The following is a 24636-nucleotide window of genomic DNA, read 5'->3' as shown; positions in this document are numbered from 1 at the left end:
CTTATTTTCAGCATCGTTTGTAGCATGAAGGGGTCGTGTATCAAGAAAGCTAAAGTTGATAGCACGACAAAGCCAAACTGGCTTGAACTTCCAATAGGCTTGACAAAGAACATACTTCAGAGACTTGATACTGTTGATCTTGTGACAAGTGCACGTAATGTTTGTCCTTTGTGGCGGAACATTTGCAAGGACCCTCTAATGTGGCGTACCATTCACATGACTAGTGGTTTCACCATTGATTGTTTTGCTTACATGGGGAAGATTTGTCGCTGTGCCATTGACCTAAGTAGCGGTAATCTGGAAGACATTACTATTAGCTGGTTTGCAACTGATGAACTTCTTGAATATTTGGCTCATAGGAAATTAATTAGTTGCATTTTGTTTGTTTCAATTCCAGTTTCATAATAATACTATATTTTGTTATCAACAGCATTGATCCTTCTTGCTATGTCATCTTGCTTAACCATGATTATACTTATACATATTCTAAATTATAATTTAATTTAATATTTTTCTTCCCATATTCTCCTTTCCAGCTAGTCATTCAGCATAATTTGCAATGCACTCAAATTACCTTCAATGTTATGCCTAATATGCAACAACTCAAATTGATAGTAATTGGTACATATATTTGAAACAGGGCAAGACACTTACTACGGTTACAACTATTTCACTGCTACGAAATTTCAGATAAAGGGTTGGATGAATTTGTGAAGAGGTTTTCACTATTAGAAGAACTTGTAATTTGTCGCTGTAGCTGCAGCCTATCTATGGATTTCCTTGAAGTTATTGGTCGATGTTGCCCTCTTTTAAAGTCACTAAATCTCGAGAGGTTGTCTTCCTTGAGTTTTTATGGCAAGCGTGATGAAGCATTTGCTATTGCGAAGACAATGACTGGGTTACGCCATCTTAAACTGAATGGAATTTATGTTAATTACGTTGGATTTCTTGCTATTCTTGACGGCTGCCATCTTCTTGAATCTTTTGATCTGCAAAGTCACACATCTCTTGTTGGCAAGTGTGATGAAGCATTAGCTATTGCAAAAACAATGTCTGGTTTACGCCATATTAAATTGAATGGAATTTCTCTTAACTATGTTGGATTGCTTGCTATTCTTGACCGCTGCCCTCTTCTTGAATCTCTTGATCTGCAATGTTCCACGTATTATTATTCCAAATCCAAGCCATGTTTACTTAAAGGGTGCTGCGAGCAAATTAAAGATTTCCGACTTCCAATTCTCTATGATTCTGATTTAGCTATAAGGACATTTTTGTTAAGATACATATGATAATTATGATTGGCAGTATTAGATAAATATTGATTCTGATTATGATTGATATCTTGGCATGATTTCTTCTCAAATGTTGATGATGTTGCTTTGAAGTAATTGTGCTGCCGACATCTGAAAGTGTATTTGAATTTCTCAAGAACCTAGTATGCAAGCACAAGGTTTGCATGTTTTATTAATAAGATTATCTTTATTATTTTTATTCTTGAATGATTTTGTGGTTTTTGATATCGCTCTTGTCTGAAAAAACAATTGCTTACTGTTACAAAGTATTCCAATTATAAGTTCCGAAGGCTAAGCTGCAAAAATGGAATTGATTTGCCAATTAGATATATTTTATCGTTAATTAATAATTCAAAAACTAATTTCATAGATTTTGTTTCATGATTAATCATGAACAACAAAGAAATATGTTGAATATTAACAGTTTCAAACTATAGGGAACTTTTTATTAAAATAGAGACTCAATGTTGTTGTTCCTACTTGCATTTCCTCTTGTTTAAGTAGGCATATTTGTGTGGAATTAAAGTGTTTGCAAGAAAAACCTATAAATTTTTAATATCTATAAGATAAAGGATAATTTGATTGTTAGAACATCAAGAACATTGTTGCAGGAGTTTGGTTCGCTAGATGCAATAGGTAATGGCTAAACAAATACTCCCTCCGTCTCTAAATAATTATCGTTTAAGGTCTATGCACGACTATTAAGAAAATGATTAATTGTGTTGATTTTGATGGTAAAATTAATATCATTTACTAAAACACCCTTATTAATTGTAGTTAGTGGAGTAGTTAAGTTTGATGAAATTCAATAAATAAGGGTATAATAATGGAAAAAAATAAATAAATGCTGCATTGCATTTGGAAATACAATTTGGAAATTCAACTAAAATTAAAGATGTGATTTGCTGGAAAATACTCGACGTCATGACCGATTAAATTATTTCTCGTATTTTCTAAAAAATTATGAAATTTTCATTTTTTTGAGGGAAAAAAAATTATGAAATTTTTATGTGAAGGAATACTTTTAATTTCTTTTTGAAGACAAAATAATATACACGTGCCTACTAAAACTTATTCAAATCACAAGATATGTCAAGAATATAAAGGAAAATATTAAATATTGAAGTACTTACTTGGTAAATAGTTTAAAAATAAAAATATTTATCTTTTCCTTCAAAATTTTTTTTATCTTTTTTTCGTTGATTGGGTTGATAAACCATAACGGAACAGAGTGAAATGTAACATAATGGAATGAAGTAGAGAGTTCATTCTACTGTTTGGGTATTCTATAATGCAGTGGAACATATTTACCTTTCCATTGTTTGGAAAGTTGAAGGAATGATATGACTATAATTTTTTTAATTCAATTTTACCCTTCTTTAAAAAAATATTATTATATAAAATTAAATCATCAAAAGCTAAAACATGTTTACCCTTGTTAGAAAACACCATATCACATGTTTACCCTTCTTTAAAGTAGTTGTGACCTTTGGTTTATCACATGTGAATTTAATGATAAATAAGAACATTTTAGTCAAAAACACATAAATATTTATATACTTTAATTACTCCTTAAAACTTGTGCCAAGAGCTAAAACATCAAAAGAAAAGGAATGGAGGGAGTAGTTACTAATATGGTTTTGAAATGGAAGGAGTAACTAATATGATTTGAATTTAATGGAAGCACAAATTTTCCTTTTTCACAATCTTCATTTGATGCACGAAAAAGATATGTACTTTAATATCTTCTACATACTTTCATGAGTATATATTTAGCATTTGAGCATTAGTCAGAATCTCATTATTGTCTTGCTCAAAACAAGAATCTTTTATTGTGTTACTAGAATAGTAGAATCAATTAGAAACAATCATCATCATCATCTTACGGTACAAAATCTTTGATCTGCTCTTGGCACCTTTTCAACAAACTTCCACCAAAATAGAGATTTTTGCAACGATGGAGGTCAGAGTCTCCAGAAGAGGACAACCCTCAAGAATTGCACCAAAATAGAGATTTTGGAAACTTTTGAAACTTAAAGGACTAACATGGGAATTCTGTCAAACTAAAATGATCTATTTGAAACTTGTAAAACTAAAAGGACTAAATTGAGAATTATGTCAAACTAAAAGGACCAAACGTGATATTTGGCCTAGATAGATTCTTAGCAAATGAGAACTAAAAATAAGTCATAATTAATTGCAAGGTCCATAAATTACAAAATAAATAAATAAAAGATATAATTATTGGGCTCCATGATCACAGATGAATGGAAAACCGTAGAATAATCTAGCAAAAGTTACATTGCGTGGATTTTTCAGTGTAAAAACACATTATTAATCCATGGTACTCCCTCTGGTCACTATTATAAGCAAAATTTCACTTTTTAGATACATTGAGTAATTAATGTATTTAGTCTTTATTATAGACTAGATACATTAATTATTTAATGTATGTGAAAAGTGAAATTTTGCTTATAATAATGACCGGATGACGTATAAGTATACTCTATAAACTATGACACTCATGCAATTTATTGTGCACTGTAGTATAACTAAATCAACGAAGTTTAATATAGATATAATAACAAAAGCATTCTTCTTTAAGGCAGAGATACTTGTGAGTCAAACTTTGTGGACATTCTGCAGGAGTCTTACATGGAGTACCTTCTGTAATTAATAAAATAAAACAGAATAAAATTATGTTACTAAAAAAAACATAAAAGAGTTCTTTAAAAAAGACATAAAAGAGCGTGTACAAATTACAAAAAGTACTTTAACAAAATTACATACAGCACTAGAGAATGAAATTTTAAAAGGATTAGAAAAATTGCTTACCAAAAAAACCAAAACTATCTGTAACAAGAAATAGAGAAAGAAATAAAATCATAACATGTATAAATTTAAGAGTTTTAGTCATATTTTTTTCCATTTGCATGTAACAAAAATAATCTGATTTGATCACTTTTATAGTGTATAAAGTGCCTCTTGCACCTGGACAAAAAAAAAGTGAATATTGCACTAAAAACAATTAAATAGTTTTATCTATAAAGGAGTTCTGAAAAGCTCTTTCTAAAATTATAATGATTATTGTGAAATGTAAAAATATTGCTAATCTAATCATTAGAATCCATTATTTTTTTAATTGACTCATCAACCTTTGATGATAGAAAGAGAACATAGCTCTGGTACCCATACGATGCATACAGGGCGTTCCTACGAAATTTAAATATTGAAACATTAGATTTGAATATTCCTTCCGTCCTTTTTTATAAGACTACTTTACAAAAATCACGAATATTAGGAAAAGTTGTTGAGTAACAAATTTGTCATAAATGTATGCTACTATTACCAAATTACCCTATGTTTATAGAAATATTTAATGTTAACTTTTCATATTTCAATGTATATTGATAACATTAATGAAGGTGTATTTGGAAAAAAGAGTAACAAATAGATCTAAAAATTGGTAGATAGTCTTATATTTAGAGACAATTTTTTTTTTTTTTTGTCAAGTAGTCTTATAAAAAAAGACTGAGAGAGTATAATATAGTACATATGACCTGTGTGTCACACGGGTTGGAGATATAGTTGATGTTAATGGTTTTAACTAAATTTTATATAATATGTGTAATTTTTTTAATTTTGTTCAAGATAATATATGTGATTTTTTTTATTTTTGTTCAAGATAATATGTGTAATTTTACATAATATTTTTTTTTAACTAAACTTTTTTATTAATTAATTTTCTTATAGTAGAGACGAAGAAAACAAGATATTTTAAACAAAACCGATGAATTAAATCATAATGGGAGATTATATAATAGACCAATTTCCCTCAAAAGAAAATATAACACGATCAAAAGGACTAGAGTGTTAACCGAACAATTGGACTCAACTGGTTAGTAAGTTCGCTAAAGTACAAATTATTAAGGAGAATATGAGTTAGATTTCTAGATGAAACAATGTTTTATTAAACTTTACTTATCTTCTAGTCGAATTTTAGATTACTACAACCATGTTCCCTTGAATACCAAAGGGTTAATAAATAACCGAGTTTTGAAAAGACATGGTAACTTTTGGCTTTAATTAAGAGAGAATATATATATAAAAGCATTATTGTACAATGTTTTATTAAACAATAATGTTTTATTAAACTTTACTTATCTTCTAGTCGAATTTTAGATTACAACAACCATGTTCCCTTGAATACCAAAGGGTTAATAAATAACTGAGTTTTGAAAAGACATGGTAACTTTTGGCTTCAATGAAGAGAGAATATATATATATATATATATATATATATATATATATATATATATATATATATATATATATATATATATATATATATATATAGGGCATTTCAAGTGAGAGGAGTTGTTATAGTGAGAGATGAGAGGGTTAAATTGTGACCCTTAGATTAATCTTTACCATGATCCTTAATTTTGATAACCGCAGCCTAATCTTTCAGCATCTTCATCTCCTTACGTGACTTTTCCCTGTATTACAACAAATAATCCGATTCTTTGTCTTCTCTCCCATTTGGTTGTGACTGGTGATTCTTTTATTTCGAATCTAACAATGAGTTCTTAAGCAAGCTATTTTGTTAAATCAACTCTAATTTTACCATAAAAAAATGCTTTTAGTCCAACATTAAAAGAGAAATTGGGATTATAGAATATTTTTAATCTTCATCTTTTAAGTTTTAACTATAGAATTCAGAATACATCATCGAATTATCGAATTGTCTATTGAATCTTGACAAATCATCTTCTTTGTAATCATCCCAATCCCTCTTTTTCAATATTAGCTTTTATGGCTACACATCCTTTTTTTTGTGACCAAGGGGGAATTGAAACCGACAGAAGAAGATGAAGACTGCTCACGTACAAAAAAGGGGGTGAGAGACTGCAAAGATGAAAAATTCCTGCAATTTATTCAAATGTTTGGGGTTCAACTTGATTGAAAAATTCATGGATGCAAGATCTGGAATTGAAGCGGAATAAAAAAAAGGTCTTTAATTGAGAAAACGAAACTACAAATGGGTTTCAAGTTATCATTTGGATTTGATAAAATTCAGTTGTTGCATATATGGAGTTGAAGAAACAAGGGGCGAAGAGGAAGAGGCGTTCAGACTTTAGACAAATTAGGTATTTGAAAATTGCAATTTATTTGACAATTAGAATGAGAAAGATGATGAATAATAAATCAATTTGATTTGTAAATACCAGAAATTAACCATTAAAAAATCAGTCTAGTGTTTTATGATATGGGTATTCTTCAACACTTGAAAGTTGAAACTGATCTCAGAAGATAGTAGAGACAGAAACGGAAACGAAGGGATAGAGTGTCACTAGTGAGCATGGAAAATTTGTAGTGGTTAATTTAATGTCAACCGTTGATGTGAATCCAATGGTTATTAGTGGTTCCTCTCATCTCTCACATTAAAAGTCCTCTTATTTGATATATATATATATATATATATATATATATATATATATATATATATATATATATATATATAGGATGTATACTATGAGAACTAGCGTCCAGACGGGCACTCCCGTGCCCGTCTGTCCGCTTTTTCTATTGCGCTAACGTATGTATATAGCACATGTGTGTATACTTGACTATGGTTTTTTGTATAAATTATTGTATAACATGTCAAACACCTAATTTGTTTAACACCATGCAGAAATGTAATATATAAATCTTATGGTATAAGAAATAAAAATATGATGACTAAAGATCTCTTGTTTCTGGACATTTGTATAACATGTGTACAAACTTGACTATGTTTCTCTAGGTAAATATAAATATAGTATGTCATACACAAATATAATTTATTTAACACCATATGAAAAAGTAATATATAAAACTTATGAATAAAAATACTTTGTTGCCCTCAATTTTATATTGCGCACCTTTTCATTTTTATATTGCGCTAACATATGTATCCACTATCTTTTGTGTCTGTGAGTCCACTGTTTTTATTCCGTTTACACATTATCCAAACAAAAAATGATAGGTTCAAGAAAGAAAATGTTACTTTTGAGTAGTAGATATTTCATATACGAAGAGATTTATAAATTTTCTACCAAAAAAAATGAAGAAAAAGTTGGAGTAATTTTTTCACCATATCCATTATATTGTTCTTTTTGTTTAAAGCGACCAATACATGTCTGCTATTGCAGATCATTGTCGAAGGGGCTAATTATGATCAATAAAAATATGTATGATAACTAAACGATAATCTTGTAAATGAAAGGAAAATATAAATGTCCCATTGGTCCAATAAGAGCTTGTCTTTTGTATGCTTCCAGTCTAGTTTGGAGAGTTCCAATCCTTTTAGGTCATTTCCCATTGGTATTACCGTCCATTTGCTCCAAAATAAACCCCTAAAGAATCAAGAGTCTTACAAAATTAACCCATAAAGAATCAAGAGTCTTATAAAAAAGCATCATAAACAGTAACAAATAACCCTCTTGACATAAAAAGGCTCACAAGTACAATTTAAAGTTTCAAAGAAAAAAATGATAAGAAAATATAAGCATGAAATAGAATATCCAACCTATAAATCATCCACATTTGAGATGGCAATAGGATATCCAAGCTATGTGCACCGACACTGATCTCGATATTGACTCGTTGGCATCGGTAGAAAAAAATGAAAATGAGCAAGTGTTGGTGCTACAAATTATTCAAAATCCCCTAGTCTTCCCTTTCATCCCTTTCTTGAGCCTCATATCTCACCTTTTTTTTTTGTTGAAGGAATCTCACTTTTTCTCGCGCCTCATATCTCATAATTGCTGTCATTTACAAATAGTTTGCACGGTTGGATAAAAAGACTTTACCAAAAGAAGGCAATATCTTTGTATATGTCATAGAAATAGATTATAGATACAATGATTATTCACGAAAAAAATATAACACTTTTATTAGTAAACTACAAAACCAGTCAAACAATATGAAACTGCACAACCAAAACCGCCAACCGCGAGTTGTCTTGTCTCCATATTAGAGCGTAAACATAAATTAAAAAGGTAAAACCGAAACCAAGGAAATTAACATGCGTTGAAAATATTGCAAACTTGAATTAGAAATTCACAACTTCTTTCCAAACAATTGTACGCAATTATATGAATTCAAAACAGTAAGGAAACCGTTGTATCTCTCTTTGTCGCTGGCATAACCTTTCCGCCAGCCCCTTCGATGTTCTCGCCAACTACTACATATCGCAACATGAAGAAAAGAAAATAAGAAATCAAAAATGTATTTGATCAACCCGTTCCTCAAATGTTTAAAGGTTAGTCAATATCTCAGATCTATCAAACATCCGCTTTTCTCAAAGTCAAAATTAACGATCTCAAAAAACCATGTCTACAATTTTAAGAAACCATTTACTATGACCTCTTATTTGAGGGTTGTAGAAGAATTTCTAAGCAACAAAGTACGCCACAAAAAATCCCTATCACTAAAGAAAAAAAAATTTATATCAAATACAATTAGAAAAAAGCTACAATATTGGTACTCAATCAATGCATTCTCATTTCCATTGTAATTCTTTTCAAATCGCATCCTTTGAAATCTAAATATTAGACACATTCAACATAAGAACGGAGTGAATCAATCATTAAATTATGAAAGAAATGGGATAATAAATTTTGAAGCAATTAATTTTATCTAGAAACATTGTGGTCCAACTCAAACTCAGATGAAAATTTGTAGTGGTTAATTTAATGTCAACCGTTGATGTGAATCCAATGGTTATTAGTGGTTCCTCTCATCTCTCACATTAAAAGTCCTCTTATTTGATATATATATATATATATATATATATATATATATATATATATATATATAGGATGTATACTATGAGAATGACATGTTTATATGAGAATGATGAGAATACATGTGCACCTTTAGATCAAAAATAAATGGTCCAGATTAAATGTTCTACTTTAATTAACACATGTGTCTTTCCACACTCAATCAATATTCCTTTCTCATTTATTTCCATTAAACTTTCTCTCCCTTCACCGTCTGAATTCCTTTCTCTCTCCCCCACTTGTTTCCACCGCCATTTATTTCACTTCCACCTTCACCACCGTTAACATAGGCAGTGAGATTCCAATCCATGGTTTATTTACAACAAACAAGACAAAGTGCTTCTCTTTCTTAGGAAGTGATTGGTGTTGGTTTCATTTTTCAACACAAAATTAAACTCTTTTGATTTATCAAGATCTATAATTTCAATTTCATAAACCAGTTTTGAATTTGCTGTTAATTTAAAAGGATCTTCAAGTTTTAATAACTTCACAATAATTCATAGATCAAGATTAAAAAGCGAATACACAGCGGAAATTTAAAGTGTCATGCGAGTGATTTGGTGAAGATGAACAGTGAACGTCGGCAGCGGATAGAGAGATGACCGTCGGCGGTAGGTGATCGCCGGAAGTTGGTGGTCGCCGGAGAGAGATGGTCTTTGGGGGAGAGAAACTACCGCACATACATTAGAGTTTTAAGAGAGAGAAGAAAGTTGAATTGGAATGAGAATGACACATGATAATGTCACATGACTCACTTAAATGATAATCTAATCTCAGCCATACCTTTTAATCTGAAGGTTAATATTCATTCTCATTATTCTCATATAAATATATCATTCTCATATGATACATTCTATATATATATATATAAGCATTATTGTACAATAATGTAATTAGTTTTAGTTTTTCAAACAGCAATGTGAGCAATATTACCTTCACCTTCTCTCTTCATTTCTCAAATCTATAAACCCTATTTTTCCGAATCTCATTTCTGGCCACCACAATCCAACCACCCCGCACCAAGATGTAGATCTCTTCGGTGGTGGTGCATTGAGGTGTGCCAATGCATCACCTCACCTCCGGCTATTCAGTGACCTCTGCACTGATAGCTTCAGGAGGCCGTAGGAGCTGCTCGCCGGTGGTGTCCCCTTTTTCTCTGACGGACGGTTTCGTGGTGGTTTTTCAGTGTTGGTTTGCGTTTTGTGGTGTTTCATGTGGTTTTGTGGGTGGCGGCGTTAGTGGTGGTGGATCTCAGGGCGGTGGTGGTTCGCGGTGGTGCGTCATTGTTTCCTGGTCGTACCACTGTCGCTTGGTGTCCGGCGCACTTCCGGTGGTGTGCCGCCTTTCCTTCTCCAGATGTCTTTCCCTCCAGCTTCGCCACGTTTTCCTTCCCTTAATAAATTTTGTCTTTAACTTACGACAAAAAAACTTTAGCCGAAATGACATTATTGGCTAGTCATAATCTTAATTGTTGTATGAAGTTGTTTATTTAAAAAAAGGAAATACAAAAAATTCTAATGAACTTTTAAATAAATAATCTAACATATGTTTATGTTGCCTAACGAAATAAAAGACAAATTAGTTATTAAACTCTAGACATGGCAACAAAACCCCTTATGCGCGGGTATTCACCCGAACCAAACCCAATTTGAAGGGTTTTTCCCGCTTTGATTGGGTTTGGGTACGAGTTTGAGTTTTCCCCGATTTTAAAACACAAGTACGGTATGAGACGGGTAACGGGGATATATGTACCCACCTGAACCCATACTCAAACCCGTTCCAAATATAGAAAATCAATTTATCACCCATTTTACATTACAACATTGCACTCAGGGCTGAAAAATACTTTTATTTTTATTAAAAAAAATATTATCCATTGCGGGGATGGGGATGGGGCAGCGATACCCGAACCCGTTAGGTACGGGGATGAGATTCGATTTTTCATCCCCGTTGAATATGGATAGGGTAATAGGTAAATATATGGGAGTAGGGTATGGGGACAGGGAAGATAAAATCCGTCCCCACCCTGCGCCATTGTCATGCCTATTAAACTCAACTGTAATGACCTTTGTTCAAACTAGAGTGCATACAGGCACATGATGTCCGCTTTTATATTGCTTTGTCCACTTCATTATTGCTCTAACATACTCCCTCCGTTTCAAAATATATGTCGCAGTAAACCATTACACACATGCCAATTACAGAACTTTAACCATTAATATATTTAATTATATATTAAAAAATTATAAAAATTTGATATTTTGAAAATATTCATTGAGACAAATCAAACAATATCTTGCATGCTAAAAATTGTATTTATATATTAGTTAAAAAATATGGTTAAAGTAAGTTATATATTTTTTTTAATGTGGTTAAAGTAAGTTATATGAATAGCTCACATTGGAAAATTACCACGTGTATTTTAAAAAGGAGAGAGTATATATTTTTTAATTCTAGTTTTGATATCTATTAATCAATTATGAAATAGGAATAAAACGCTTATGTGAATAAAAGGATAGAGAGCCATGACTTCAACGACTTCAACAACAGAAACCAAAATCATCAAGTCCGCCAAACATCCTAAGTGACTTAAACAAATAAAAACAGAAGTAACCGATATTATTGATGCGACCGTAAGCTTGCATAAAAATTAATTTAAATCACATTTTAGAATCAATAAAACTACAGTGGAAGCAACCAAGTATTCATGATGGAGCCTTTTACCATTTTGTATAATCAAAAGGAATCCACAACCTATAGCAAATAAATCAGAGCTCCACTTGATACACAAGATAAACATAAGCTTCAGAAGCTACTTATGTTGACAGTTAACGCAACAACCAAAGAAAATTGATGGATGTGGTGAACATATGGGACGATGAGAGGTACTGAGTTTGGGAAATGGTTGAAGAAATTTTGTTTAAATTTAGTTAGAGGTGATGAAAGTTTTAGTGTTTAGCCATAGATCAATAGATACAAGTTATAACATATTATCAATAATAAAGAAGGAAGAAGAATTGTGTACCTTTATATTAGGTTGATGAAGGATAACCGCCGACAAACATGAGAGAGATGACTACCCTTATTTCATCTAGCTTTAGGTTTTCACAATGTTGTTCAGAATAATTAACCGTCTGATGGATGACGTCATTGTTGTCAAAATCCCGACTTAAATCCTAAAATCCAAGATTTTGCGACTTTCTTCACCTTCAACGACTTAAATCCATAGTAGAATCCTAAAATAGGCAAAATCCATCGATTTTGATTGCGATTTTACGATTTCTTATAAACTAAGTCATTTATGACTATATACCATTTATAACATATATTTAGTATTATTATTTTTTGGTAAAATCTATCGATTTTGATTGCGATTTTACGAGTCCCGATTTTGCCATTTCCTTTCGACCTGAAGTAAAGTCTCGATTTTGACAACCTTGGATGACGTTTAAATAGCTAAACGGCTGAGGGCAGGGACCTCTCATTGGGCTTAGCTAAAGGTCCAACCCATCACGGTCCATTTAGAAAGAATAGCCCAATCACATATATTCATCAACTAATTATTATAAGTTAATGTCATAATATATTATGACATTAACTTATAATAATTGATAATTGTCGTGTAAACAATTTAATTATCAAGATCGAGTTATTATATGAAATTAGAACACACTTACTTGGAAACCATGGTGACCGGATTCGCCGAGATTGAAGACAAAGTCTTCCTTTGCCTTTCACATGCTCCAAACTTAGGGTTTTCAATGGGGCAAACCACTAATGAGCAGAATAGTCAGAGTGATGGCAAAGGGGACCTAGCCTTTCTATTTATAACCGTGCAACCCTAGGCACCACCCATCATGGGCCTAACGTTTGGGCCTACACTATGTTTCTACACAAATCAGATTAAGTGCCCAAAAGCCCATTATTAATTGATCACTTTTATTAGGGCCTAAGCATCATCAAATGGATCACAACATCAGTCCGTTTTTATTAAAACCAAAACCAACAATTGATTGTAGCCCACCAAATATTAGAAGAAATTCTAACATTCTCTCACTTGGGCAAAATCAATTGTGTATTTTAAAAATAAAATAAAAATTAAAAATAATTTTTGAAAACGACTCTCGGACTGATAACAAACTTCCTAACGTGGCCACTACATGATCCCATGATGCAACACTTAATAAAGACTCCGTCCAACTAAGAACTGAATGATATCGAATCATGGCGGTAGTTATATCCTTAATTGATACAACACCTTCCATGGTTACAAATATCACCAATTCCGTCGACTAGTCATCTGTGTAGAGTGTAGCAAGAAATGATATGTCAACGTGATCATCGACCATACTATCATTTTCATTGTCGGTCCTCAATTTCTCTCAATGCCTTAAAGCCAGAGAAATTATGTGATTTCTCTCAAATGCTTAAAGCCAAAGAAATTATGTGATTTCTCTCAAATGCCTTAAAGCCAGAGAAATTATGTGGTCCACGGAAAACCACATTGTCTTAGCTCCAAAATAGTGTCAATCACCGGCATAGTGATCCCAACGACACTGAGCTCTAATTTTCACACATAATACATCAGCTCCAAAATAATGTTAACAGCCGGCATAAAGATCCTGTCAACATTGAGCTCAAATTTTTCACATGTAATGCCTCAGCTCCAAAATAGTGTCGATCACCGGCATAGTGATCCCTTCAACACTGAGCTATAATTTTTCACATTTGATATTTGATATATACAAGAATTCATCTCATCATCAATAATTAAATTGAATGGAAATTCACATCAATATATCAAAGAAAATAAGTGAAAGAAAAATTCATCATCAAAAAATTGATAATACAAAATTCAAACTCCCACTAACCAAATTCATCAAAAGAATTCATAGTATTCATGTTATTCAAAATGACGCTTGAAAACAATGAACCTAAGTCATTTGGTTAAAAGAACAGTTAATGTCAAAGTTAGGGAGCCAACCAATGTAATAAATAATTTATTACCATAAAATATAGGAGTTGGGAGCCACTAATTTCAATTTCGACAATTTCTAAGGGTTCAGAAATGCTAGTTGTAACCTTTGATTTTAGTAAATTTGCTTCTAATGTAATCTACACAAGTACCTGGATCATCAAACATTAAGAAAGGTAGAATATTTACTTTGATTAATTTCTCAGCCCTTTCCCCAATAAATATGATCCAAGTGCTTATGTCATGAAGTAAAGGATGTCTTCCTCAACATTAGACTTTATAGCAACAAAAGTTTTGACAACGAAAGACGAAGCAATGTTATGTGAAGTCAAAAACAACTTATATAAACCATCAACAAAAGATCCACGGAGTCATGAACTATCTACTAGAGACCGTTTATATAGATGAACAAAGGATGAAGCAAGGTTATGTGAGTTTAATCTCAAACTTTAGTTTTCTACCTCCAAGAGTAAAACTAAAACAAAGTTGCTCCAACAAAGAAAAACAAACAAGATTCATCCTAAATGAAGGTAAGGGAAAAATATTTTTCAAAACAAGTTCAAAACTAGAATGTTAAATCATGGTGACAACTCCCACTGACTTCACAATTACTCCTAGATCATATTAATCTGAAATTAAGTTGACATCTCCCACTGACTTCACATTTACTCCTAAATTACAACATTGTTATATTTTCACGTCCAATAACTTTTCATTAGACACATGGAGACCAATATGGTAAGGTACTTTAACTTGTGAGTCATCTCCCACTTACCAAAAGGTTATTTCAGTTCATGCATGTTCTCCTAGAGGCAACTTCAAATCTTACTTCCATTTCTTACAGTTTGACTCGGTTAAGATCTCGATGGAAGCAAAACAATCATTCATTGATAAGGAAAAAAAAATGAATGAATTAAAATATGTCATAAGACAAGATATAGCTTAAAATAAACAAGTTATTATAACGAGGCCAATATAATCGTACAATCACCTTTGGGCAGAATGCACAAACCAAGGTCAAAACCTTAGCCAAAACCTCAAATGAGTTAATCAATGAGGATACATTGAACTTGGGAAATTGTCACCTTTGGGCAGACAAATTCTTTGGTTCGACATATACTCCAATAACTCCATCTTGTATAAGTTAATCAATAAGCATGCATAATAAAAGCACAATAATTATCCATTGAGGAAATATATGAGACAAAACATGAATGCATTAAAATATATCAATTGACAAGATATAGCTCAAAATAAACAAGCTATCATAATGAGGCCAATATAATTGTACAATCACCTTTGGGCAGAATGTACAAACTAAGGTTATAACCCCAGTCAAAACCTCAGGTAAGTTAATCAATGAGCATGTATTGAATTCAGAAATTTGTCACCTTTGGGCAGACAAATTCCTTAGTTCAAAACATTCTCCAATAACTTATCCCAAATAAATTTTTAATTGTAAAATGCAATAACCACCTTTGGGCAGGAAACTACATGTTACGATTAAAAACATTCCTCAAGCTACAAAAATAAATTTCATCAATCAATCAATAAAGGTGGTCCCACTTTGGTGGTAACTACCTATATTAACGCAAGAAATTCTTTTTGCATAGGAATCAACAACTCTTGTCAAAATACGACATAGAAAAAAATATGCATTATTTAAATGCATCTAAACTGGTCAATATCGTCTCAATTTGCATTCATCATAATTTTGTTTGATACAATGCGGTAGAAAAGTACGTTAAAAGCACATAAAAGAAAATCAACATGTAATCATGTGCTATCTTTTGGAAGAGTAACTATTACCACTAAACTCATAATCTCATCAACAAGTAAATATTTAAATCAATTACCAACGCAGCGGAAATATGTGAGACTTAAATTTCACCACCATTGAGGATAAAAGACAAAATAGTCATAAAAAAATATTTAAGAAAAAACTATAATATCCTCAATGTAAGTCTCCATAATAAACAAAAGAGTATTCATCAACAAAGGATGTTTGTTTCTCATTTATATATAATTGACATGTAAGATTCTCCCACTTGATAGAGAATGATAGTTAGATTTTCAATCCAAGACTTTAAAATATTTAAACAAATATTCAACTATATTCTCTATCACACAATGGTCATGTCAATTAATATTACACCAATAAGATATCCACATCCCTTATATAATAAGGGAACAAGTGTAATCAAAGTGTAATCAAATTCAATAAAAGGAATTTAAATTAACTAAACCATGACTAACCTCAAAAAGTGTAATGAATTCTCCTTGTATGTAGAGTCATTAAGCTTCGATGACTTAGAGAAAATTCCGCACAATTTGGCATATTGTCATCTCAATTGGTTCATAATTCAACAACAAACCAATATAGCAAAAGAAAGACTATCATAATACATCAATAAAATACAAGGATAACAGTTTTTGATTGCCTTCAGAATTGCTCGAAAATTATCTTTTATGATATTCCACAACTGAGCATTCAAATAAGAACAAGGCAACATATAATTTAATAATTGTAAAATCATATACATTGATATTTGGTGCTATGATTGATAAAATTGAGTGTAAATAATTTCACAAATACAACACTTTAATAGAATAATTCACTTCTTATAAAAGAGAATTTCACAAATAATATTTTAGACTCATCCTTGGGAATATATATCTCACAAATTTTTTTTTTTTTTACATATTTCACAAAATAAAATTTATTCCCATAAATAAAAAATGTGAAAACAATGTTTGGAAATTATTTCCAATCAAATTACTCAATTTTAAAAACAAATCAATCCACCAAAATCAAATCAAATCCTTTTGAAAATGCAAAATTTGATCCATAAAATATTAATCATGGTGTTTCCTTCCGGATTTGAGATAAAATAAAATTATGCATGATGGAATATTCATATAATAATCATGCCAATATTTATACACATTAGATGCACATACACAATGAATCACAATACGTGAAATTTGTTTCAAAAAACGCAAACCTTGTGGCAACAAAAAACAAATGTAAAATCAATTTGCAGTGACAAATACAACATCAAAAAGAGTAGCACAAAAATACATGATTTTAATTTGAACATGACTACTCAAAATTGTTTTTGGATATCCACACATGCAATTGTAATTCAATCATGATAAACATAGTCATAAAACAATTCAACCTATGAATAAACCAAATCTCAAATCCACTTCATTTTAATAGAGTACAAATGATAGCCATGCATAAACGAAACTATCCATAAACTTAACACAAAGAGTCACACAAAATTGGATCAATTTACCAATTTCACACGTATTAATACATAAACGGCACATATAAAAATAATATAATAATTGAGCAAACAATTATTAAACACAAACTATCATTCATATAAATTAAGAAAATTTATCATAATTCCACAAAGATAGCAATCATAACATTTGTTCAAGTAATTATTTTGATTGAATATATTTTGTCGAATAATCAAAGGTCAAGCACATACAATAGGAAATATTTAATTTTCCTATCAGCCATATGATTTTGAAAATTAAAATAATTTCAATGATTTGAATACTAACAAACAAATCTTTTAATTCAAAGCTTCAGATTGTATGCAAATTCTTGAAAATAAAGTTGAACCTTTTAAACAAATATGCAAATTCACCATGAAATACAGACCATATATATAAATATATCAGCCCAAAAAAATACTAAGGTGAAAAGAATATCAAATTCCAAGATATGACATCGATATTAAAAGAAAAATGATCCTAAATAAAAAGGATTTAATTCTAAATCTTTAAAAACAAATGACTCAAAAATTAATCGATATCCATATGCACTTTAGGAACTTGAATTGAAATCTACGATGAAAAAAAAAAATCTCTTTTCCAGTCACTTTTATAAAGTAAACCAATATCCACAAAAATATCAAAACAGTTTCAAACAAAACACAATTAATGTGATTTTGATCAATAATTTATCGAGAAAAAAAAAAGTTTATGTATTACACATACCAAACAATTTCAATCAACAAGTCTCGAATACAAAGAAAGTGGAGCAAATATATCAACCGAAAAGGTTATTTGCATAAACATTGAAAAAAAAAAAAATTCTTTCTTTGTATGAATAATTGTTTTCACTCCTTTCGTGACCAAATCAACTAACTATCAGAGAAAAAGCTTTGAATAATATGCAACAACCATGCATCGATCCATATATGTAATAATTATATAAAAAAACTTTATAAGCACTACACCACACTAGTCTCCACTTTCATCTTAACATTCCACATTGTATTTCTACTTTGATAAATAATAAAAAGCTATAAGCTTCTTTCTGTCAAAAAAAAAAAAATATAAAAAAACTTTATTGAAACAAGATTTGAATATATGAAGTGCACCGCTCAAAAGCAGTAAAAAAAAAAATCAACATTAATTCACATGGAATTTGAGATCAAACGGCATCCCATATATAAAATTAAAAAATCGCAGCATGCAGCATAAAAAATAAGAAAGAAAGATCAATCTCCGAAAATTGATTAGGTGCGATACATATATGAACCGAAAATGACATGATCATTCTCCGGAAAACAAAACCGAACCGAAGAAATTTCACGGTAGAAAGGAAATATAAATTAACCTTATGTTTGCCGAAAAACCCAAATTAAATATCACAACCGAAAGATAAAATTTGGAATTAGGGTTCTAAATCATATAATATTAGGCTCTGATACCACATGTAAACAATTTAATTATCAAGATCGAGTTATTATATGAAATTAGAACACACTTACTTGGAAACCATGGTGACCGGATTTGCCGAGATTGAAGACAAAGTCTTTCTTTGCCTTTCACATGCTCCAAACTTAGGGTTTTCAATGGGGCAAACCACTAATGAGCAGAATAGTCAGAGTGATGGCAAAGGGGACCTACCCTTTCTATTTATAACCGTGCAACCCTAGGCACCACCCATCATGGGCCTAACGTTTGGGCCTACACTATGTTTCTACACAAATCAGATTAAGTGCCCAAAAGCCCATTATTAATTGATCACTTTTATTAGGGCCTAAGCATCATCAAATGGATCACAACATCAGTCCGTTTTTATTAAAACCAAAACCAACAATTGATTGTAGCCCACCAAATATTAGAAGAAATTCTAACATGTCAATCCATAATTGATTAATTAAATAATTAATCCAACAAGAGGAACCCATGTTCAATTCCGTTGAGGATAATTATTGGTCAAACTTTAGTTATCAACGTGCCGAACTTCGGATTTATTAGGGTAAAAAAAATAACTCTGGACTAATTGTACTTGAACCTTCACATGATTTCGACCTCTGTTCGATAGCTATCAAGCACGGGCCTTTGACAAGGTCTTGAAAAATCATTATAAATGTAGTAGACTCTTGAAAAATCATTATAAATGTAGTAGACAATTTGTCAAAAAAATAAATGTAGTAGACAAGAAAAAGCCTAATTCATATCTAATTTGCATTATCCTCTGGAAAAAAAAAATCATATTTGGATTACAATATTAGTAGAGAAATTGATGAGAAAAACCTTTCAAAGTAAATACTTCTCAGCCAAAGGCAACCAACAACCAAAACAGATCAAATGTCAAGGCATCTATATCAGATTGTTGAATGAATAAACAGAAAGATAACACAGATAAAAATGAAATATAAATCGATGAGATCATGATGTAAGAATATAGTAAAAACTAAGTAAAAATCGATTCAAAGAAAATGCAAAATAATAATTTGACCATATCGAGAATTCAAAGCCACCAAAAAATATACTTTATAGCGTCAATTACGTTCTCAAGTGTTCTTGGCTAAATCATTAATAGAGAAAATTTATACAGTATATTGTATAGTTTTTTTTCCTTAAAGAGGAGTATAATTTTTTTTAAGGATAAAAGGGAGTTTAATATTGTATAGTTGTAATTAGCAGTCATTTAAAATGTTTGAGCTGAATATAAAAACTTCACTGTTAAGATATGAATATAGAAAATTTTGATGGTATGACTTCTGTAAAAGCATTTTTTTTTTTTTTTTGGTCAAGATGTGAAATCATTTTATATTGTACATTAATCAGACTATAAAGACTAAAACATAAATTAAATCAGGAGTAATTCAACAATTAATATATAGATAATCCAATAATTAATTAAAGCATGCCAAGCAAACCACAAGAGTACAAAATTCTGAAGGAAAATAAGCATACTCCTAAAGAAGAAAACATTTAGTAAGGGTGTGTTTGGATTGAGGGTTTAGGAGGGGAAGGGAGGGGAGGGTTCAATTTTCTTTTTTAAATTACGGACTATATAACATGTTTTTCTAAAATAAAGTAAGTGTGATTGAAGTATCATATGATCGTTTATCATGTTAATATGTTAACTCGTAGTGTCCGTAATTCAAAAATGAAAAGTAAACCCTCCCCTCTCTTCCCCTCCTAAACCCTCCATCCAAATTAAACACACCCTAAGGCTTCCGATGACTTAAGGATCACCATCCTAATCTTTACTTCGATACTAGGAGATGAACAAATACGAAGAAATCGATTATGGACATCATTATAATATAGAAATCACATTCCTCACCATAACCAGCTCAATTTGAATATTCACTTCCAATATCACAATCAGAAGTATAGTCTGACGAATAGTACTCATCATCTGATGGATGAACAAAAAATTTAATTTGTTCACGACACCTTTTCACCAAACTTTCGCTACAATAACAACTATAACATCCTCCCAAGTCAAAAGACTCAAGAAGAGGACATCCATCAAGAATAGCAAGAATACAATCATCACTGGGCATTTCTCCAGAAATTTTAAGATGAAGTAATCTAGGCATTGTTTTGTCAATAGCGAACGAGTACTCATCTTCCCCTGTGTCGTCCAAACCAAACCCACTACATTTTAGTGATTTCAAACCAGGGCAGTATCGGCCAACAACTTCAAGAGAATCATTAGACAATTGACCGTTAGAAGAAATCTCAAGCTCCTCTAATGATATTTTTAAGTAAAAAAATAATGAATAAAATAATAATTAAAAAGTTTTTGTCTTTTAGTGTGCCACGTGGCGTGTCATGATTGGTCCACGTGGCACACCGTTAGTTTTTTTTTTTTTAAGTGAGACTTAACAGAAGGACTAAAACCAAAAGTTTTACAAACTGCAGGGACCAATACCAAACAAAAAAAAGCGCAGGGACCAATGCCAAAATTGGATGAAAGTGTAAGGACCAAACACACATTTAAGCCTTCTTTTTATGAGTGGAAGGTGGAGCCAATTCTGTGTTGACACCGATAGTGTTAGGTGTGGAGGCAGAGATGGATTTGATATGTGCCTTGGGAGTTTGAATGGGGCCTAGGTTTCGTCGGTATCTCTGGTGGTTTTTGTCCTTCTGGCTCTGCTGTCTCTTGGTCTCTTCTTGTTTTTGTGGTTTTTGGTGTTGTTTTCTTTGTGGAGGCAGAGATGGAGTTGATATGTACCTTGGGGGTTTGGATGAGGCAATGCCATTGTTTGCAGCCAAAAAATAAACAGATCCATTGTTTTCATGACAAAATTATTTTAGTGGCAAAAGAAATTTCCCCAATAGGGAAAAAGCAAAATAATTACCTAAAACCTTGTATATTTTGTCAAGTTGATGGAGCTACACAAGTGGAGCATTGATTATTTAGAAAGCAAAAATGTCACCACATCTATAGCAATATTAAACAATAAAGTCAAAAAGCTATAAGAGAGAATTAGACAAGCATTGAGTATGAGGAGATAAAAGAAAACTATTGTATCATTTAACCAAATCTAATGACAATAATTCACTTTCAATACAATATATCAACTCATGACAATGGTAACTGACCTATGTAAGATTTGAAACTTAGAAACATATATTGATCTAATAAGAAAACAACTAAATAGAAGACAAAAAAGATGAAATTTGGAAAGATACCAGAGGTCAATATCTGCAGGTTCCTATCTAATAAGATCCAATGGAAGTCTGAAATTCCATGCCAGAACTTAATAGAAAAAATGAACTTATCTCAAACTTTTAATAGTTTTCCTTACTTCCTGCACAATTTCTCAAACAAGTAAATTACTTTTGATTTACAGAGGATTATCTAGGTGAGCAAAGCGTATAAATAAGAAGATTAGACCATCTACCTTAGTTTCATTTGGAAATTTTGGTAACACTAAAGATTAGACTTTTTCAAAGAGAAACGAAATAAAACATCACTTCCAGAATCATTAAGCAAATAAATTAACAGATAAACTACAAGATTAATAAAGTATGACAATAAACCATTGACCAAAATAAAGCATAACAACCAAGTGTGCATAAAAGGTTCCTGAGAAAATAAAGCACATTTACATTGCATAAAGATAAAAGACCGCTGTCAAGGATAACAAAAAACATCTGAATTTTCACTTGAAAATGAAAGACCTGCCAAAAAACCAGATAATAACAACTTCATCATTACTTAAGTCTTTGATTTGACTCCAAATTAAGCATCAGAATCGTCAACATCATCCTCATCTTCATCCTCATCACGAATCTTCTCAACAATTTCCCAATAAGAATTACCACTTGAATCTTCATATGCAAACTCTAGTTCAAAATCTGAATAGTACTCCCTAATTTTTAAATCTATGATCTGATTATGCAACCTTTTCCACAGGCTTCCACTGAATTCTAAATTAGAACATCCTACAATGTTAAGAGATTCAAGAAGAGGACATCCATCAAAAATAGCAAGCAACCCAACATCGGTAAGGGGGTTTCCATGAATATCAAGATGGCGTAGCCCATGCATTGTTTTTGCAATAATAAACGCCTCATCATCACATTGGATGAAGCCTCCACTCACATTAAATGTTAGTGATTTCAAAAGAGGGCAATTTAGGCCATTAACTTCAAGAGATTTCTTAGATTGGAAGCCATATGAAATGACAAACTCCTCTAATAGTGGAAACTTCTTTGCAACTTCACACCATCCTTCATCGGAAATTCTAATGCATGAATCAAGGTGTATGCTCCTTAAGTTACTTGCCCTGTAAGAAATTATATGATAAAAAAGAAACCTTAAAAAATATGATTCATTCATAAAATACACAACACCAAATACATAAAATCACAAACACATCCAAAAAGGCAAAGAAGCGTTTAGATTAAAAATAAGAATGCAAGGAAAACTCAATTCATATATACAACTTGACCAGTATATAATTAGGAAGAATCAAAGAAACTAAAAAGATCCCCCAATGTTTGATTGAAATCTAGATCTTAGGATTCAGTTAATAGGATCTACACACTATTCATAGTAGAGACCATGGCCAAGCTATTAACAACTAACGAAAACACAGAAATGGAGCAAAAATCATAACCTTTCCAATGACTTAAACAAAATAAAAATTGAATATGGTAAAATGCATATTAAAGTAGCAAACAAATTATGCATAATAATCAACACTAACTTTGTTAGTATGTTAATCTTTAACTTGTTTGTATTTGTTGGATGTGAGAATCGAATCTGAGACCACCCTTATCACTCCACTAGTCAACTTTACAACCCTAGCCAACTTAGATGGACGATTGATTTTGAAAGGAGCGTTATTTCAAAAGTTGGAGCAGAAAAATAAAAATTGAAACATAGTGGCCAATTTAAGATTGTAGCAGAAGAATAAAAATTAAAACTTGAAAAAGGAACAAAAATTAGTTGAAAACATAGGGTTTTCATTCCATATTCTATTGATGTTAATTATTACCTATTAATTAATCAGAAACAAAACCCCTAAAATGAGAAAATAGGAAAATAAAATGGGTATTTACCTACAGCAATGTATTTGAGAAGATCATCAGTACCAAATCTATAAATATCAATCTTTTCTAAATGACCAGAACTTAGGTCAACAGCATATTGACAAAGATTGACCAAACGATCAAGATCTGGAGTCCCACGGTTTGAAAATTCAAAGTAGAGATGCGATGTTCCCATGTGAATCTTGTGCCACATGAAAGGATCTTTGCAAATGTTCCACCAATAAGGACACACATAGCGTGCCTTCGTGAGAATTTCGACAGCACCGAGCCTTTGGAGAATGTTTGATGTAACATCTCTGGGAAGTTCAAGCCAGTTAGGGTTTACTGTTGTGCTTTCAAGTTTTGGTTTCTTAGCCAGACACAAAGAAGACATCTTGTCTTGTGTGTTTTGAAGTTGAAACTGCGGGGGGAAGAGTTTGTTTTCTATTGAACTTTAGCTCGTTTTTGTAAGAGTAAAGACCACAATGGGTCCTCACAATTTTTTCACCACCCAATTATTCTCTCATTCTAGGGGTGTATTGGATTGAGATTATAAGAGACTATTTTGATTGAAAAAGTCTTGAAGATTTTAAAAGACTTTATAGGATTGTAATGACTCTATGAAATTTTAAAAGACTTTTTTTAAAAGACATTTTACAATCTAGATTTTTCAATTTGGATTTTAATGCATTCATACTAGAGACTTTTAAGATTTCATAGTATA

General features: G+C 31.4%; 3 protein-coding genes and 2 long non-coding RNA genes across 5 annotated transcripts; 1 reads left to right on the top strand and 4 right to left on the bottom strand.

Annotated features, from left to right (window-relative positions):
- Window positions 1-24: 24 nt before the first annotated feature.
- LOC146939637 (putative F-box/LRR-repeat protein 9) lies at window positions 25-1289 on the top strand. Its single transcript, XM_085749797.1, has 2 exons — window positions 25-320; window positions 641-1289. The coding sequence occupies exons 1-2, from the start codon at window positions 25-27 to the stop codon at window positions 1287-1289; spliced, it is 945 nt and encodes a 314-aa protein (XP_085605923.1).
- A 2178-nt stretch (window positions 1290-3467) lies between these two features.
- On the bottom strand, window positions 3468-4441 carry LOC146939636 (uncharacterized). The gene is made up of 2 exons (XR_015031740.1): window positions 4128-4441; window positions 3468-3959 (listed from the first exon to the last, which is right to left on the bottom strand). It is a non-coding gene; the product is annotated as an uncharacterized LOC146939636 (long non-coding RNA).
- A 2958-nt stretch (window positions 4442-7399) lies between these two features.
- LOC146939635 (uncharacterized) lies at window positions 7400-8278 on the bottom strand. Its single transcript, XR_015033462.1, has 2 exons — window positions 7864-8278; window positions 7400-7690 (listed from the first exon to the last, which is right to left on the bottom strand). It is a non-coding gene; the product is annotated as an uncharacterized LOC146939635 (long non-coding RNA).
- A 12438-nt stretch (window positions 8279-20716) lies between these two features.
- Window positions 20717-21631, bottom strand: LOC146939634 (F-box protein SKIP19-like). The gene is made up of 2 exons (XM_085749796.1): window positions 21604-21631; window positions 20717-21117 (listed from the first exon to the last, which is right to left on the bottom strand). The coding sequence occupies exons 1-2, from the start codon at window positions 21629-21631 to the stop codon at window positions 20717-20719; spliced, it is 429 nt and encodes a 142-aa protein (XP_085605922.1).
- A 762-nt stretch (window positions 21632-22393) lies between these two features.
- Window positions 22394-24375, bottom strand: LOC146939633 (putative F-box/LRR-repeat protein 9). The gene is made up of 2 exons (XM_085757942.1): window positions 23946-24375; window positions 22394-23168 (listed from the first exon to the last, which is right to left on the bottom strand). Exons 1-2 carry the CDS (start codon window positions 24304-24306, stop codon window positions 22618-22620), a joined length of 912 nt encoding a protein of 303 aa, XP_085614068.1. The 5' UTR covers window positions 24307-24375; the 3' UTR covers window positions 22394-22617.
- Window positions 24376-24636: the final 261 nt, after the last annotated feature.

This window comes from Medicago sativa, chromosome 3 (genome assembly GCF_051527215.1).
Source record: "Medicago sativa cultivar Bolivia chromosome 3, Bolivia_mono, whole genome shotgun sequence".
NCBI classification, from domain to species: Eukaryota; Viridiplantae; Streptophyta; class Magnoliopsida; order Fabales; family Fabaceae; genus Medicago; species Medicago sativa.
Note: the sequence above shows the minus strand (reverse complement) of the source record. Positions and strands in the feature narration are given on the sequence as shown.

Coding starts and splice junctions, on each gene's coding strand:
- LOC146939633 (XM_085757942.1), bottom strand. CDS start 24,306: ATGTCTTCTTTGTGTCTGGCTAAGAAACCAAAACTTGAAAGCACAACA. Junction 23,169..23,945: donor TCTTCTCAAATACATTGCTG/TAGGTAAATACC, acceptor ATATAATTTCTT/ACAGGGCAAGTAACTTAAGG.
- LOC146939634 (XM_085749796.1), bottom strand. CDS start 21,631: ATGGCATTGCCTCATCCAAACCCCCAAG. Junction 21,118..21,603: donor GCCTCATCCAAACCCCCAAG/GTACATATCAAC, acceptor AAATATCATTAG/AGGAGCTTGAGATTTCTTCT.
- LOC146939637 (XM_085749797.1), top strand. CDS start 25: ATGAAGGGGTCGTGTATCAAGAAAGCTAAAGTTGATAGCACGACAAAG. Junction 321..640: donor GAAGACATTACTATTAGCTG/GTTTGCAACTGA, acceptor TATTTGAAACAG/GGCAAGACACTTACTACGGT.